Source organism: Humulus lupulus, chromosome 6 (genome assembly GCF_963169125.1).
Source record: "Humulus lupulus chromosome 6, drHumLupu1.1, whole genome shotgun sequence".
Lineage (NCBI taxonomy): Eukaryota > Viridiplantae > Streptophyta > Magnoliopsida > Rosales > Cannabaceae > Humulus > Humulus lupulus.
Window position 1 is genome coordinate 22,384,711 of NC_084798.1, and position 15,747 is coordinate 22,400,457.

Sequence of the window (15,747 nt, forward strand, 5' to 3'; positions counted from 1 at the left end):
TAGGCCGGGAGGGCCATACTTGCTTAATTATGTTATTAATTGATAAAATGCATGTATATGTTGATTATATTATAATATGATGTGAAATGCATGCATGTGAGTCCATATTTCTAATTACAGGGGTGTGATGGTAATTTGGCCCGTTGAGGGTAAATTGTTTATTTGGATGCATGTTGGTGATATATTTTGAGACCACATTATGATGTGAGTTTGTTCGAGCCATTCGGCATGAGACGATCATGGTGTGTTAAATATCGGTTTGGTCATAACGGGCTTAAACTCGGGGCTCGGGGTGAGTCTCTGGGTGTTTTAATGATTAGAGTGTTACCGGGCATTAAAGGGTAACGGGATGTGAATTATTGGTGTTTGAGAATATTGAGATTAGCGGGAATCGGGAAGCGTTAATTATGATTAACGGGATTAGTGGAAAGTGCCAATTTTACCCTTGAAGTGGTTTTAGAAGCTTTAAAAGACCTAGGGGTATTTTAGTCATTTAGGTTTGGATATATGTGAAGTTTGGATGGCTGTAGGAACCGTACAGAACAGAGCAAAACAGAGTAAGAACTTTCTCCTTCCCATACATCCATTTCTCTCTTTCCTTCTTTGGAGTTTTGAGCTCAAAGGGTGGAATCAAGCTAGGAGATCAAGGGGCTGAGGTTTTAGGCTTGGTTCAGCTATTGGAGAGGATTTAATTCCAGGTTTGAGGTGAGTTTTATCCATTGAGTTTCTGGTTATACCCTGTTTTCGTTTTAAGTTTTTCAGTTTTGGTTTCTTGATGGAAGTGTGGATTTGAGGAGGTTTTAATTGATGTTTAGGTTGGTTTTTGATGAGGGGAAGTTATGGGTGATGTTTAGGGGTTTAATTATGTGTTTGGAGGAGGTTTGGAGCTGGTTAGAGGGTTTGGTTCCAAGGGAAAACGCAGGGGAAAAATTTAGTTCGCGTGCTGATATTTTGCTGGTCTGGGCTGAGCGCCGTGTCGCGGCTGTGGTGCGTCGTGGCCCTTGGCGTCTGGCAGGGGAGACCCTCTCTGTTTGAGGGCGCTCCGCGGCGCAGCTGAGGAGGGCCGCGGCCCTTAGGGCATTTTAGGCCAAAATAGAGTTTCTAGCATGGGGATTCAAGCCTAAGGCCTCGAGGTTGAACCTACTACCCGGTTGAGTAGTGTTTGCTGTCCCGGAGGTTAGGTTTTGGTTTGGGAACCTTTTATTATTCATTTTATTGATGGAATCCCATGATTGGTTATGACCAGGTAACCGCTAAAGGACCAAAAGGTTGATCGTTCTCAGGGTTGTTCTTTTAATCATTCTAGCTCGAACCAGAGGTAAGAAAACTGCACCCCAAGTATGACATGCATGGATATTCATGAAGCATGCTGGTTGTGTAAATATGGACTTGGATTGAATATAGAATGCTTAGCATATATTGCTCACTTGTGCATGGTACTGACTCATTAGTCAGGTTTGGCAAAGGTGCTAGTATCAGCTGTGAAGCTGTGACTTATCAGTCAGGTTCGGCAGTGGTACTGGGCACTGGTCACATTGAGCTGACTCATTAGTCAGGACGGCCTTAGCGTGTATCACGCGAGCCAACAGAGATTAGATCTAATTGACTATCAGCATTGAATGACTCAAAGAGCATTAATGCCAGACCGACCCCGAGGGTCGATGAATGAAATAAGCGCTTGGAGGCTAGTGGCTTACCTAGCATCCACTCTCCCACTTGAAACAATGACATGCCTGTCAGTCACTCAGTATGGTTTACCAGAACCTGTTGAAGGCTAGTGGCTTACCTAGCAACCACTCTTCCATTTGAATTAGCGACATGCTTGTCGGTCACTCAGTATGGTTTATCAAGACCTCATGTGATGTTCACTCACTTGTTTGAAAGCTTTATGCTCAGTGTGATTATAATGATAATCATTTGATAATGTTTATATAGAGTGTTATGTTTTCTTGCTGGGCTTTGGCTCATGGGTGCTATGTGGTGCAGGTAAAGGGAAAGAAAAGCTCACCTAGCCTTGAGTGGAGAGCTGATGTGGTGATGTGTACATATGCGGCCGCTTGACCACCACGGCCAAGGAGTTCTCAGAGGAACTAGGGGGTTTACCCAATTTTTGCCGCTTAGGTCGGCGGGATTGTAAATTTGAAACAGTAGTGACCATTTTGTACTGAGAACGACTTGTAAACGTTTTGTTTAGCTCTGCAGAGCAGTTTGTAATGAAAATCTCCATTTCCTTTTTATTGGTTTTATACCTTAACCTGTTAATTACACTTAGAGCACGTTTTTGACCAAAGGACTCGAGTAGCGAGTCAAATTTCCGGTCCACCGTTCACTGTAACTGTTCTGGGGCAACCAGGGCGTTACACTAAATCATCCCAACTTCGTATACTTCCTGGTGGTAGGCTCGCATACCAAGAATAGGCCCGATCAGTGAGAGACTTTGAAAATTCTCAGATCCTTAGTTCGAAATCATGTGCATAGAGCCCTAGATCATCAATGAATTGAATAACATGTTCTTTGGCATTGCCAAATTTTCCATTATATTTTCGAAATGTTGGGCTCATGTAGCCCTGCGGATATGGTTTCACCGCTACTTCCATAGGGTACAATGGATGAAAATCAATTGAAGTTACTATCAATGATGCTTTACCTCTTTCAGTCTTAAGAAGGCCGATTAGCTCATCCTTTGTAACGAATTCAGAGATAGATCGTGTCTCTTCACCAATTCTTTCAGCAATTTCAAATGTTCTATTGCCTCTTGCATTGTCGGGTGTTGTCTGGATACGCTGTTCAGACGTTTATATGCCTCACTGGAGACCCATTTGTCTTGCGCTCATCTGGTAGGCCAATTATGTCGGCAATAGCTACTTGGTGTGTTTGTGGTAAAAGGGTACTTCATAATTGAATCATAGCATCTTGAGCCCTCTGAAGTTTTTCGAGTCTTGCCAGCACAACGTTGTCTGCATTCGTTGCATTAGTATTGTTGGTGTTGTTGTCATTTCGTAACTCTAATTGATTCTAAGTTTCCTGCTCACGGATGTCCATAGAGGAAGACATTTGAATTCAAACAAGAGAACAAACTTGAATACCCTACCTTGATTTAGATATAAGTAGATTAATAATTTCCCCAGCGGAGTCGCCAAAATGTTTAGGGGTTCTAGCTGAACATTTAATAATAATATAAACAATATAATAAACTATTGATGATATGTGCTTAGGACGAATAAATAAAATAAATAAATAAATATATAAACAACACACATTTACGTGGTTCAGCAATATATGTATGATTATTGCCTACATCCACGGTAGCAAGAATTGTCTTCTTGTGTGATATAGGTTATGATGATTGTTTACCCAAAAACGACTGTTGATGGCGTGGCAAGGATTTCTCATACGTGGTTGACACGTGGCAGAGTCGAAACAAAGGGGTGTTGTTCGATTATCGACCAGCTACCCGTTGCTTCGTCAAACCTCACAATTATATGCGACCAAGCTGGTCGTAGGCTTCGGTTTATTTCCTTAAAAGATTGTTATCTTATAATAACTACGTTGATTATTTCCTCTTTATTACCTTGATACACGGATATTAAGGATAGTTAAGGCCCATTGACCCATATAACCCCCATTGAGCCTATAAATATGTAGGACAGAGCTTAAGGAGGGGACTTTTGACTTTTGAATCTTTCTTCTGAATATTGAGGCTAAGGAGGCTTTGGATGAAGACTGGATTGATCATCTAGAGTTCTTTTCTTTTTCTTTTAGTTTATGTTAATTTCATGTTTATGGATTTCTTAATGATAAACATGAACTAAATTTCTGTTTAGGTTTTCTAATTGACTCTCTTGAAACTCTATTATGAATTAATGCATTTATCTATTTCTTCTTCATCTGAAATCTATTCAGTTTGTGTTTATTGTGTATGTAATTGATTGATCATCTTTTACATATGAATTATGAATTTGAATCAAAATCTGAAAAGTGAGATTTGAATATGCTAAAATTGAATAGACATAGATTTCAATTTAGAACGAGAGTATCAAATTGGTTTATGTGATTTATGGCTGTATTCATTGCTTCCTATTGTTTGAATTGACCATAGAAATATAGGGAATTCACATTAGGTCGAGTTTTCTATTTCTTAATTCGAATAGTTAACACTTTTGCATGCCTATCATTTTAGTGAGAAGAGTTTCAGTAGTAAGTGAATTAAAGAATAATAGAGTGGATAGTAGAGAAGATTAGGATTCCTAATTATTTTACAGTGAATTTAATCCTTGTGTTTTTGTTATTATTTGATTTCTACAGTTTTTATTTATTTCTATTTTCTTGTTTTAAAAAATTCACAAATCTAGTTTTCATTAGTCAAATAGAAACTAAAAATTAATTATTTGATAATTGATAAATCAGTCTCCGTGGGAACGATATCGGTCTTACCGGAATAAACTACAAAAGAGATTACGTATACTTGCGTAGCCTTAATTTTCGCAACAGGGTTATTATTATGTTTCCTATATGATAAGTTTCTTTCTACAAGGTAATTGTAGCCAAAAAATTAGCTTAATCGAAGAAACAAGTCATTGGACTCCATTTACACTCATGAGTGATAGTTTCTTACTCATCCTCATACATGTAGTCTTTGATTAAACTAAACTATAAATGGAAGCAAGAATTTTGCAACAATTTGGTTAGTTTGAAGCTAGTCATATAAAATATAAGTGTAAATGAGAATAATTCAGTGTCAAGATCAACAAATTAAAAGTAGGTAAAGTTTTGGAATGGTATTCATCTATCTTAATCTCAGGGACAGCTTTTTTGTTGATCCCCAAGGAAAAGTATATACATGTATTGGCATTGTTTGCCTTACAAAATTGTAGCAATCATTTCTATTAGAGATTGTCAATAATGAGTGTGTATGCTAATCACTAGGCATTCAAGCGAGAAATAAGATCGATGAAGGCATCTTCTCTGCATGGAATTGTAAGAGCTCCCATTGAATGATCGAATCCGAATTCTTCTTCAGCTTGACTGAGCAAGTCTTGGAATGATGGCTGGTTCAAATATGATAAAGGGATCACAAATCTCTTCATTCTGTTTTCCCCAACATAAACAGCCAAATAGCCTTTTGGAATATCTTTTGAACTTGAAAAAGGTCTCTGGATCAGCTTCTTAGCATGAACTACACTTGGAAATCGAAAACCCATTCTTGTGATTGTCTCTAAAGGAAAGAAGAAAGAAGATAAGGTGAAGAAATAAAAGAGATCTCAAAGGGTTTGCAAGGAAAGCTGAATACTTGAGAATGTGAAAATGTGATGTGTTGTGACCCAATCTTGTGTGTATATATACACTTTCAAGACCCTTAAAAGACCCTTGATGGGATATATCTAGATGGGGTCTATTGAACGGACTAGTCCTTAAGAAATCACATGTGCTATTGCCCTCCTACTCATCAATGCTTATGTTTTATGTTCACATAGTTGTGTGGCCAAAAGCCTTCATATCCACCTTGTCGAAAAGAGAACAGAACAACAGCAGGCCCAACAGTCATTTTCTGATTTGGCCAACTCAAATATTATTTTTAAAAATTAAATAAAAAAAGAGTACAGATGTAACTTGCAGGATGTACAAGCGTCACTAGAATCACAGAACATGCAGAGGTACATTTTTGTTCATTATTTCTGTTGTTATGATTGAACTCTCTATCTAATGCATAGATATTTCAACCAATTCTGAACACAAATTGTGTAATAAAATGTCCAAGACATGTCCCCTACTGCAAGGGGCCACATATTTCGATTCAAAATATGCAACGTAACGTTTGATTTCTAATCTTCATGATATGATTCTCCACTGACTGCTGGTTTCTGCATTAAAAAACTTGTCATTATCAACTCTGCTGTCATTGCCCAATAACCTGATGATGACAAAGAAGATTACTATTTGTATTATATTTATAGCCTTTCTCTTCTTTGCAGGGTACTGTCTAGAAGATACAAATTGAGTTATATAGTGCAACTTTTTCTTCAACAGAAAACATAAGAAATAAAAAGATGGCCACATAAGTTTCAACCTAGTTTTCTAATGAAAAAAAGTCTTTCTGCAGTAATTAAATTTTATTTAAATTACAAGTGGGGTTCTTGGGTTTGCATTTTAGGATTTTAACCAGGTCGTGCTATAATTGAAATTAAATAGTTTTGTTTCAGCAAAACTATATTTATTTCTTCTCAGTTCTTTTTTTCTTTTTAAACAGGTCTCTTTTAATGTTTTGATTATTCTTATCTATATGAATTTTCTCTTGTTCTTTTTTCAGTGCCTAGAAGTTACAAGTCTTTTTCTTATCAAGTAGTGATAACAGCACAACATAAATGAAACCAGTGGAGTCCCAACATGTTTTTCTCAAACAAATAATGGCCATATAAATCACAATTGAAGCCAAACTCACGAGACATTTCATATGCTTGTCTCTGAAAGAACCCCACACAACAAGTTACTACTCGTAACAAGAGTCCATTCATATATTTATAAAGGGTGCATAACCACATAGCTAAGTCATCAAAGTCCTCACTTTCTCTGCAATAAAATATTGTTGTGAACTCAAAACATTCTCTCTCAATAAAATACATAGGAAGATGAGCATGGCATTTGGATTGCTTGGTCTTGTTAAGGGTAAGAAGGCTCTTCAAAGATCACTTTCAGGCATCAAAGAAGCTGCTTTGAGCTCCAAAACCATTCCAAAAGGCTACTTTGCAGTGTATGTTGGAGAGGAGCAAAAGAAGCGTTATGTAGTACCTCTTTCCTACCTAAACGAGCCTGCATTTCAAGAATTGCTAAACATGGCTGAAGAAGAATTCGGATATGATCATCCGATGGGCGGACTCACAATTCCCTGCAGAGGTGATATCTTCATTGATCTCACTTCCCAGTTGAATTGATTGTAAATCATAGAACTAATATAGTTTAGCATAAACAATTTTGTAGATCCTATACTTTGACCCTATAAAGGATACTTTTTTACTATACTTGCCAAATTTGTATATAGCAATTGCTCATTTCAGTCTACTTGTTCTCCTTTCATTAAAAATTAAACTGGGATCTTTCAAATAATATCTGTTGTTGCGAAGACTAACAGAATATTATAAAACAAATCAAGTAACTATATTTATAATTGTTTATATTGAAGAAGTGAACAAGTGTTACTAGTTTTCCTGATACAGAGTTCTGCAAAATCTAAATGTTATTTTTCCTTTGTTGATCATAGAGCCCTTTCAGAACCCTGATAACGCCTTTCAAATATATTGAAGAGTGAACAAGGTGTCTTAGTGATAGAATATATAATAAACTTTATTGTATTATACTTTATTATATTAGATTGCATTGTATTATATTATTTTTAGGGATGGCAAAAAAATCCGACAGATCGGGGAGGTCGGAGCCTCGACCCAACGAGGTGCTCCTAATCCGAATATAATCGGGGCAGGTCAAGATCCGACCCGACCCACTTGCAATTGAAGCAGGTCGGATCACGACCCGACCCGGTTGTTATTTTTTTTTTTTTTTATAATAAAGAATTAAAAAAAAACTAATTACTACCACTATTTAGGGTTATCCACGATCCATTTCTCTTATATATAATAAGTGTGTAGATAACGGAAATTTTTGGTTTTAACAGTTTTTTATTTTTTTTAATGTTAACTTTAACGGAATATTCATATATTTAACATAATATTCTTATATTTAATGGTAGTTTGTAAACACTTAAACTTAAATAAAATAAAATAAATAATTAAAAAAATTAAAATAGAATATTTTTGAGATATTTACAATGATAATTATTTAGAAATAATAAATAATTTTACAAATTAAAAATAGAATATTTTTCAGATATTTTACAATGATAATTATTTAAAAATAACAAAATCATACATTTTATAACTTAAATAAAATTGATTTAAACTTAAACTCACTTATTAGAATAATATTATATTAAACATATAATATAATCTTGTTGACGCCGTTTTTCGTCAACAGTGAAAGAAGAGCACGTAAACAATAACTGATAATGGCCAATTTAAATACGACAACACAAACACACGATTTTTACGTGGTTCAGCAGTTAAATCTGCCTAGTCCACGAGTCTCTGTTATTAAACTCAAGATTATCTCTGAAAATTCTTCAGCATGAATTCTTTAGAGTTTTCTCTCAAGGTTCAGCCTTTCGGTCCCTTACAATGGCGCATGACCCTTCTATTTATAGAGAAGGCTGCAGAATACTATCCCACATATTTTGGGTAGTTACTCTTTTTGTGAATAAAATTAATGGCTTCAAATGCCTATAATTAGATATAAAAGGAAACGTCCCCTGAAGACCAGGGGACGTATAACTGACCAAATAATATCCCACGATTCTAGGAGATTTACAGTAATAAATGAGGATTACATCTCGTATGGACAACACTTATAGATATTCAAGGTGGTTATCATATATCTCCAAGGCTTTAGCTTCCCAGGTTTTCCGTCATCTTTCGAGCTAGAGACATCTCCCGAGGTCACATGGCTTTCGAGATTGTATGTGCGTCGAGCTCGGGACCCCTGATCCGAGGTCATCTCTGAAGACGGATGCGTCCCCGGAGCTACCTTTCGAGATCATGAACACTCCGAGGTCACCATACTCGAGGACGTCTATGTCTTGCAGGCTCGATATTCAATCCTGGAGCATACTTCAAACCTTATGAGTCCACTTGCTGCGAATCCACCTTTCGAGGTCATATTTAACATAGCTCGAAATTTGGGTATAACATCTTTCCCCCTCAAAAGTATTTGTTCGAATCCTAAGAGAAGGAAACTTTTGAACTACTTTCTTTGAGAACTGTACTGTCATACACTTTTGAAAATGGACACGCGTCAGCTGGGTATTGCTCATTTTTGGTACTTGAGTACCTTGGAAACATGCCCACGATCATCCGTCTGCCACCTTTTCGGCGCCATCTTGTCATTGATCCCCATCCGTTGGATCTGGCAAGGATTTCATTCAACGCCCCGGATTAATCCCCCTTTTTCCATCTATATATACGAGACCCCACTCTTCATCTTCTTTTTTACCTTCGTTCACCAGGAGCAAGAAAAAAGGAGAAACAGAACCAGAGACCTTCCTATAAAGCTTCTCTCCCGTGCATGTTTTCTCAGCCAAAGAAACAAAGAAACCCTGGTTTGTTCGAGTCCGTGAGTTCTTATTTGCAACCTCTCCTTCAATCAACGATCTCTCTGCAATCTCCATTATTGTGTAAGTGTGCAATCTTCGTTTTCCATTTTGTTATTTTTGTTCATACTATTCTTGCTGTGTATGTGTATATGCTAGTTTACATCCTTAGCATAATATGATAGGAGGTTTCTATCCGATAGGTTCTTGTGTTTTTTTTACTCCCAACACAGAATTTGCATCACTGGTTCATACCCAGTTTTGATGTTTGAACAAGGTTCCTGTTTTCTGGGTTTTAAAATTTTACGAGACGTTTCTTGTGCACCAAGATTTCGGGTAAAAAACATGGGCCTTGACAAATGCACGAAACCCAAGGCTGCCTTTTCTAGTTAACCGCCACTCTTTTTTCCCTTGATTTTTGGGATTTTCAAAAAAGTATCCACTCTCCTTCCTTTTTCGTGGAACGCACGTCCTGACTCTTTAATAAGGGCCTTAATATATAGCTTGTTTTGTTCCTAAACCCCGAGCTCGTAACTTCGAGCTCACAATTCTTGCATGCATGGCCCTCACCATTTTTTCTTTCTCGCTAGATGTCACAGAATCTGGAAAGACGGTGGGGGTCGTTGCTGGCAATCCCTTACGAGCCAAAAACCCCGAGCCCAGAATCGTTGTTCGCTCGGAATCAACACCGGATTCGGGAGTACGAGCTTGCACGCGAGCAAGAGGACATTCGAGCTCACTACCGCCGCCAGATAGACGAGGTCATAGAGGGGAAGAGGAGAGTTCTTCGGGAGGCCCTCTATCCGGAATCCAATTCAGGACCTAGGCCGATTCCCCTCGACCCTGCACTAAAGGTCATCGTCGCATACCATCCAGGAGAGCTCCAATTTTCACTGATGGGGGAACCTTCTTCCTCGCAGCCGAGGAGAGAAATGTTTGAGACCGAGCACTATTGGAGCTCGGTTACCACAACTAGTCAGATAACTGACATCCTGGCTTTCCACGGCCTTAGCCTGTCAGGCTCCTTGAAGTGTCGAGCTCTGGTCGACCATGAACGAAGCTGCTTCGCCCCTGCGGGCCGCGATGCCAATGTGAAATACGCGACCTGGAGCCAGGAACACATGAGGGCGGGAGCACTGTTGCCCTTGAAGTATTTTTTCAAAGACTTCACGGATTTCGTTGGGTTGGCTCCGTTCCAACTCAACACCAATTCTTACAGGGTGTTGTCTGCCCTGAGGTCCTTATACCACGAGATGGGGTGGAAAGGACCTTCGCCTCAAGAGATTTTGTATCTCTTTTGTCTGAAAAGTAACCCCTCCCGAGCTCGGGGAGGGGATGGCTTTTATTATCTCTCGAGCTATCCCAAGGAGAAGAAGGTCTTTGAAGATCTTCCTAATCATCCGCCTGATTTCAAGAGGGCCTTCTTCTGGATAGACGGTCTATCCCCGTCTCGACACTACTCGTTCAGGCGGATTCGTAAGTATTCTTGTTATCTTTATTTCTGTGCTCGAGATTTTAGCTCTTAGATCCGTACTTAGTAGAAATATGTTGTCTTTCAGCCAATTTTCAGCGTCCCACTCCTGACGAGACAATGAAGGAGCATAGAGAGACCCTGCTCCAACTCCCACATGGCAGGAGGTCTCTCTTATACCTTTTACACGAGGATAAGCTCCGAAAGTGCGGACTTTTGGGGGAGGGCCAGTCCACCTTTGACTGGTCCAATAAAAAATATGAACAATGGGAGCAGGTGCCACTGCCCACAGGCGCCCTTCCTCCGAGGAGAGAGACGAGGCCGCCACTTCCAGTTCGCCTGAGGAGTCCATTGTCTGGGAATGAGGCTAATGATGAAGCCTCGAGCTCAGATTCGGATGAAGGTAAAGTCCTCCCTACCTCGAGAATGTGGTCCCCCACCTTACTAAAACATAGGCCCAATAGGTTAGTCTAATGCCCACAGGATAGATACCACTTCTACATATGGAGTTGGGTAGATGACTGTGTCCATAGGTTTGATAGTGGGCTCGGTAAATACGACACCATGTATACCACGGACGAGGTGTGGAACGGGATAGCTGTTCAGTATGGGACCAACGATTATAGGGACCTTTCGAGGTTATCACCCACATATAGGGAAGGCACTCCCCCCGCCTCCTCTGAAGACGGGGGAATTTCATGGTCCCCAAGCTCGAGCTCGGGGGAGAGTTCCAGTTAGGTTTCTTCTATCATCACTTTATACGTCTGTGATACTGAAACAACTTGTATGCTTCTCTTTTATTAACTCACTCTGTGTTGTGACTTGTGCAGGCAAGATGGACTCCGACCTCGACAACATCATCGATGGTGCTGGCGCCAAGAGGAGCAAGCATTCCAGAGCGGGGTCACTAAAGACCGACCGGCCGGGCAAGGGCCCCAAGAGGTCCAAGAAAACCCCTCCTCCTGCTCCGCCGGTTTCGAGCTCCATCGCTGCGGCGACTTCCCAGGTCGGCGCTTCCACGACGGCGCCGTCCTCGCAGGTCGCCGCCTCTGCAGTGGCGTCGATTTCGCTAGTCGGTCCCTCCGTTATGGTTGAGTCCCAACCTCCTGTGGTGGTTCAGTCATCCTTAGTTCCGCCTTCTAGAAGGCCTTCTGCTTCTCGAGCTCAGAAGCTATCAGTTTCCACCCACATGGATGCATATGTGGTTGACAATGCCGCTGGGTCCCATGGATCTACGCTGGTCTCGGATGTTATGTCCCGGATCAGCCAGAGCTTTGGCAGTCTCGAAGCTCCCCAATGGCAATGCTTAAAAGATACCCAAGACTGCATTGTCCTCTATGAGAAGAGTATTGAGCTCGCTGCCGCGGTAAGTATCCTTCTATAGTCCTTCTTGGTTATAATCACACAGACTTGGTGTTAATGATGACTTTTCCTTTTTCAGTCTCTTGCCTTTACCGCCCAGCTCAATTATAAGTTGAACAACGAGATTCATTCGAGCAAGTCTCATGCCCAAGAGGAGAAGAATCTCCACCTCAAAGCGAGCAATGATTTGAAGGCAGCGAATGCGAAGCTTGAGGCAGGAGCTAAGGAACGTGAGGACATGGCCACTGAGCTCGGGAAGCTGAAAACTGAGCTTGAGGAGCATAAGAAGGAGATCACCCAGCTTCAGGAGATCAACAAGAAGCTTGAAGAGGAAAAGGCTGCTACCTTTGACATCATGGAGGATGCAAAAGCTGGTCTCCTTGCTGAGTACAAAGAGAAGAAGGAACAAGCGGTTGACTCGGCCATGTACCGAATGTGGGCCTACAATGAAGATCTGGACACTAGCTAGGTCCTCACAAGGCGACTCTTCTTGACAGGTGGAATGCTCGGCTCGAGAAGGAAGAGGCTGATGAGCTCGAGAAGGAAAAGGCTGCTCGGGATGCTGTTTCGGAGGGAGCCCAGGAGGACAGCCATGCTATTCGTCCTGAGGAATCCGGTGCTGCTGATGTTGAGAAGGCCAAGGAGACTCCTCTTCCTTAAATCTGATCTCGGGGAAACCATCTATTGAGGCTGCGTCCCCTTATTTTTGTAATTATTTTAATTTATGCCCTCGGGGCTAATACAATTTCTTTAAATATTACTTATATATGCTTTACATTTCTTGGCTCGAAATATTTGGCACATTTTTTATGGATGGATCATTTATGTTTATTTATTCATACAAACATATTGTGGATTTAGATTCGAAGCTCAATGCATTCATGCATAGGTTGTTCAAATTATCCGCTTCCGACCTCGTTATTTTTCAAAGTCGGATATTACTTTAACCATGAACCCAAAAGTACTTATATGGTATGTAATGTGAATGATTTGGTTATATCTTTTTTGCTTAGTCACTTTTCCTCATCCTCGGTTTTCGTTCCAAGGTTAAGAGTTCGAAACTATTTTTCTTTAAGACATTCCAGCCTCGATCTCGACTTATCTCGAAATAGGTTTAGGTTCCTACTTATCGTCGATTAGTTTTTTGGCTAGTTTGTTCCAAACCTGTTAAGTTTGCACATCTGGTTAACTCCAAATGTTTTCGGTTTTTGATAATTCGGTTATGTCCGAACTATCTAAGCTCGCGTATCTGGTTACATCCAAATACTTTATATGTTTTTGATAATTCGGTTATGTCTGAACTATCTAAGCTCGCGTATCTGGTTACATCCAAATACTTTATATGTCTTTGATAATTCGGTTATGTCCGAACTATCTAAGCTCGCGTATCTGGTTATATCCAAATACTTTATATGTTTTTGATAATTCAGTTATGTCCGAACTATCTAAGCTCGCGTATCTGGTTACATCCAAATACTTTATATATTTTTTATTTTTTAAGCTGATGGTATATCTACCGTTGATGCCCCCTTAATATCCTATGAGTGTGACCATAGGTTATTAAATTAAGAGAGATTGCAAAAATAAAAAATAAACAGAGATAATATACTGAATGAAATAAATCTTTATTTGATGGTAATCAAAAGGCAAACAAACTAATACAAATAGAAACTCATGGTTATAGGCAACATTTTTCCTATACTACTAATAGTAAGGTCTAAGGTGTTCGCCATTCCATGCTCGGGGTACTAGGCTCCCGTCCAATCTCGCAAGTTTGTACACACCAGGTCAGATGACTGACTCTATCTGGTATGGTCCTTCCCAATTCGGCCCAAGCACTCCAGCTGCTGGATCTCGAGTTGCCAAGAATACGCGTCTCAACACCAGATCTCCCATTCCGAACTTTCGATCTCGAACCCTCTTGTTGAAATATCTGGTAGTTCGTTGCTGGTAGGCAGCATTTCTCAGCTAAGCCTCTTCTCTTTTTTCTTCAATCAAGTCTAAGGTTTCCTCGAGCTGAGTATGGTTTGAACTTTGGTCGTAAATCTGAGTTCGAATCGTGGGGATTTCTACTTCTATGGGCAACATTGCCTCGCAGCCGTATGCTAGAGAGAACGGGGTATGTCCTGTTGAGGTTCGAGCCGTGGTCCTGTATCCCCAAAGGACTTGGGGCAATTCTTTGGGCCACCGTCCCTTTGCTTCCTCCAGCTTTTTCTTTAAAGAACTCTTGAGAGTTTTGTTCACAGCTTCGACCTGGCCATTCGCTTGAGGGTAAGCCACTGATGAAAAACTCTTTATTATACCGTTCTTTTCACAATAGTTGGTGAACAAGTCGCAATCGAACTGGGTTCCGTTGTCGGACACGATCTTTCTCGGCACTCCGTATCGGCACACGATGCTCTTTACAACGAAATCAAGGATCTTCTTCGAGGTTATGGTTGCCAATGGTTCAGCCTCCGTCCATTTTGTGAAGTAATCCACGGCGACTACAACATATTTCACTCCGCCTTTGCCAGTTGGGAGTGAGCCTATGAGGTCGATGCCCTATACCGCGAAAGGCCATGGGGATGTCAACATGGTCAGCTCGGATGGTGGGGCTTGGGGTATCGTGGCGAATCTCTGGCATTTGTCGCATTTCTTCACATACTCGAAAGAATCTGTTTTAATGGTTGGCCAGAAATATCCCTGGCGTATGATTTTCTTGGACAGGCTATGCCCCCCGATGTGATCTCCGCAGAACCCTTCATGAATTTCTTCAATGATTTTCTTAGCTTCGGGAGGGGTTACGCACCTGAGTAACGGCATGGAATATCCCCTTTGGTACAGCCTTCCATCCAAAATTGTGTAACGGGGAAGTTGATACATCAACTTTCGAGCTTGGTTTCAATCTTTTGGAAGAACTCCATTATCGAGATAATCAACTATCGGGGTCATCCAGGTCGGCTCTGTTTCGATCATACACACATCTTCCTCTTCTGGCTCGTTAATGCTAGGTGCCGATAGGTGTTCTATGGGTACAACATTCAGTTCTTCGTTTTCGGCGGACGTGGCGAGTCGAGCTAAGGCATCTGCATTCGAGTTCTGCTCGCGGGGAACCTGTTTGATTGTATAGAATTCGAAACACTCTAACGCTGATTTTTCCTTCTCCAAATAAGCTGCTATTCTCGTGTCGCGAGCCTGGTATTCACCCAAGATTTGATTAACCACTAGCTGGGAGTCACTGTAGCAATGTATAGCTTTAGCTTTGAGCTCCTTAGCTATACGAAGTCCCGCGAGTAAAGCCTCGTATTCGGCCTCATTATTCGACGCTTTGAAGCCAAATCTTAGGGCAGAATGAAATCTGCTTCCTGCGGGGGTAACTAAAATGACCCCTGCCCCTGCTCCATTTTCATTTGACGAGCCGTCGACGTAAAGTTTCCACAGCTCGTGGGCCGTGGTTATTACCTCGTCGTCGGTTATACCCGTACATTCCACTATAAAGTCCGCTAATGCCTGTGCCTTAATGGTCGTTCTTGGGTGGTAGGTGATCTCGAACTGTCCGAGCTCAACAGCCCATTTAAGAAGTCGACCTGAAGCTTCTGGTTTAGACAGAACTTGCCTAAGTGGTTGATCAGTCAGCACATGGATGGGATGTGCCTGAAAGTAGGGGCGGAGCTTACGGGATGAATGAATTAGACTGAGCGCGAGTTTCTCCATCAATGGATATCTTGACTCTACCCCC

The 15,747-nt window shown here is 40.8% G+C and overlaps 2 protein-coding genes across 2 annotated transcripts; one reads left to right on the plus strand and one right to left on the minus strand.

Annotated features, from left to right (window-relative positions):
* Positions 1–4,759: 4,759 nt before the first annotated feature.
* On the minus strand, positions 4,760–5,304 carry LOC133781884 (auxin-induced protein 15A-like). The gene has a single exon (XM_062220991.1). It carries the CDS (start codon positions 5,199–5,201, stop codon positions 4,923–4,925), a length of 279 nt encoding a protein of 92 aa, XP_062076975.1. The 5' UTR covers positions 5,202–5,304; the 3' UTR covers positions 4,760–4,922.
* Positions 5,305–6,525: 1,221 nt separating this feature from the next.
* LOC133781881 (auxin-responsive protein SAUR21-like) lies at positions 6,526–7,016 on the plus strand. Its single transcript, XM_062220988.1, has one exon. It carries the CDS (start codon positions 6,627–6,629, stop codon positions 6,927–6,929), a length of 303 nt encoding a protein of 100 aa, XP_062076972.1. The 5' UTR covers positions 6,526–6,626; the 3' UTR covers positions 6,930–7,016.
* Positions 7,017–15,747: the final 8,731 nt, after the last annotated feature.

Excerpts from the sequence above, each read along its gene's own strand:
- LOC133781884 (XM_062220991.1), bottom strand. The coding sequence starts at position 5,201 with ATGGGTTTTCGATTTCCAAGTGTAGTTCATGCTAAGAAGCTGATCCAG.
- LOC133781881 (XM_062220988.1), top strand. The coding sequence starts at position 6,627 with ATGAGCATGGCATTTGGATTGCTTGGTCTTGTTAAGGGTAAGAAGGCT.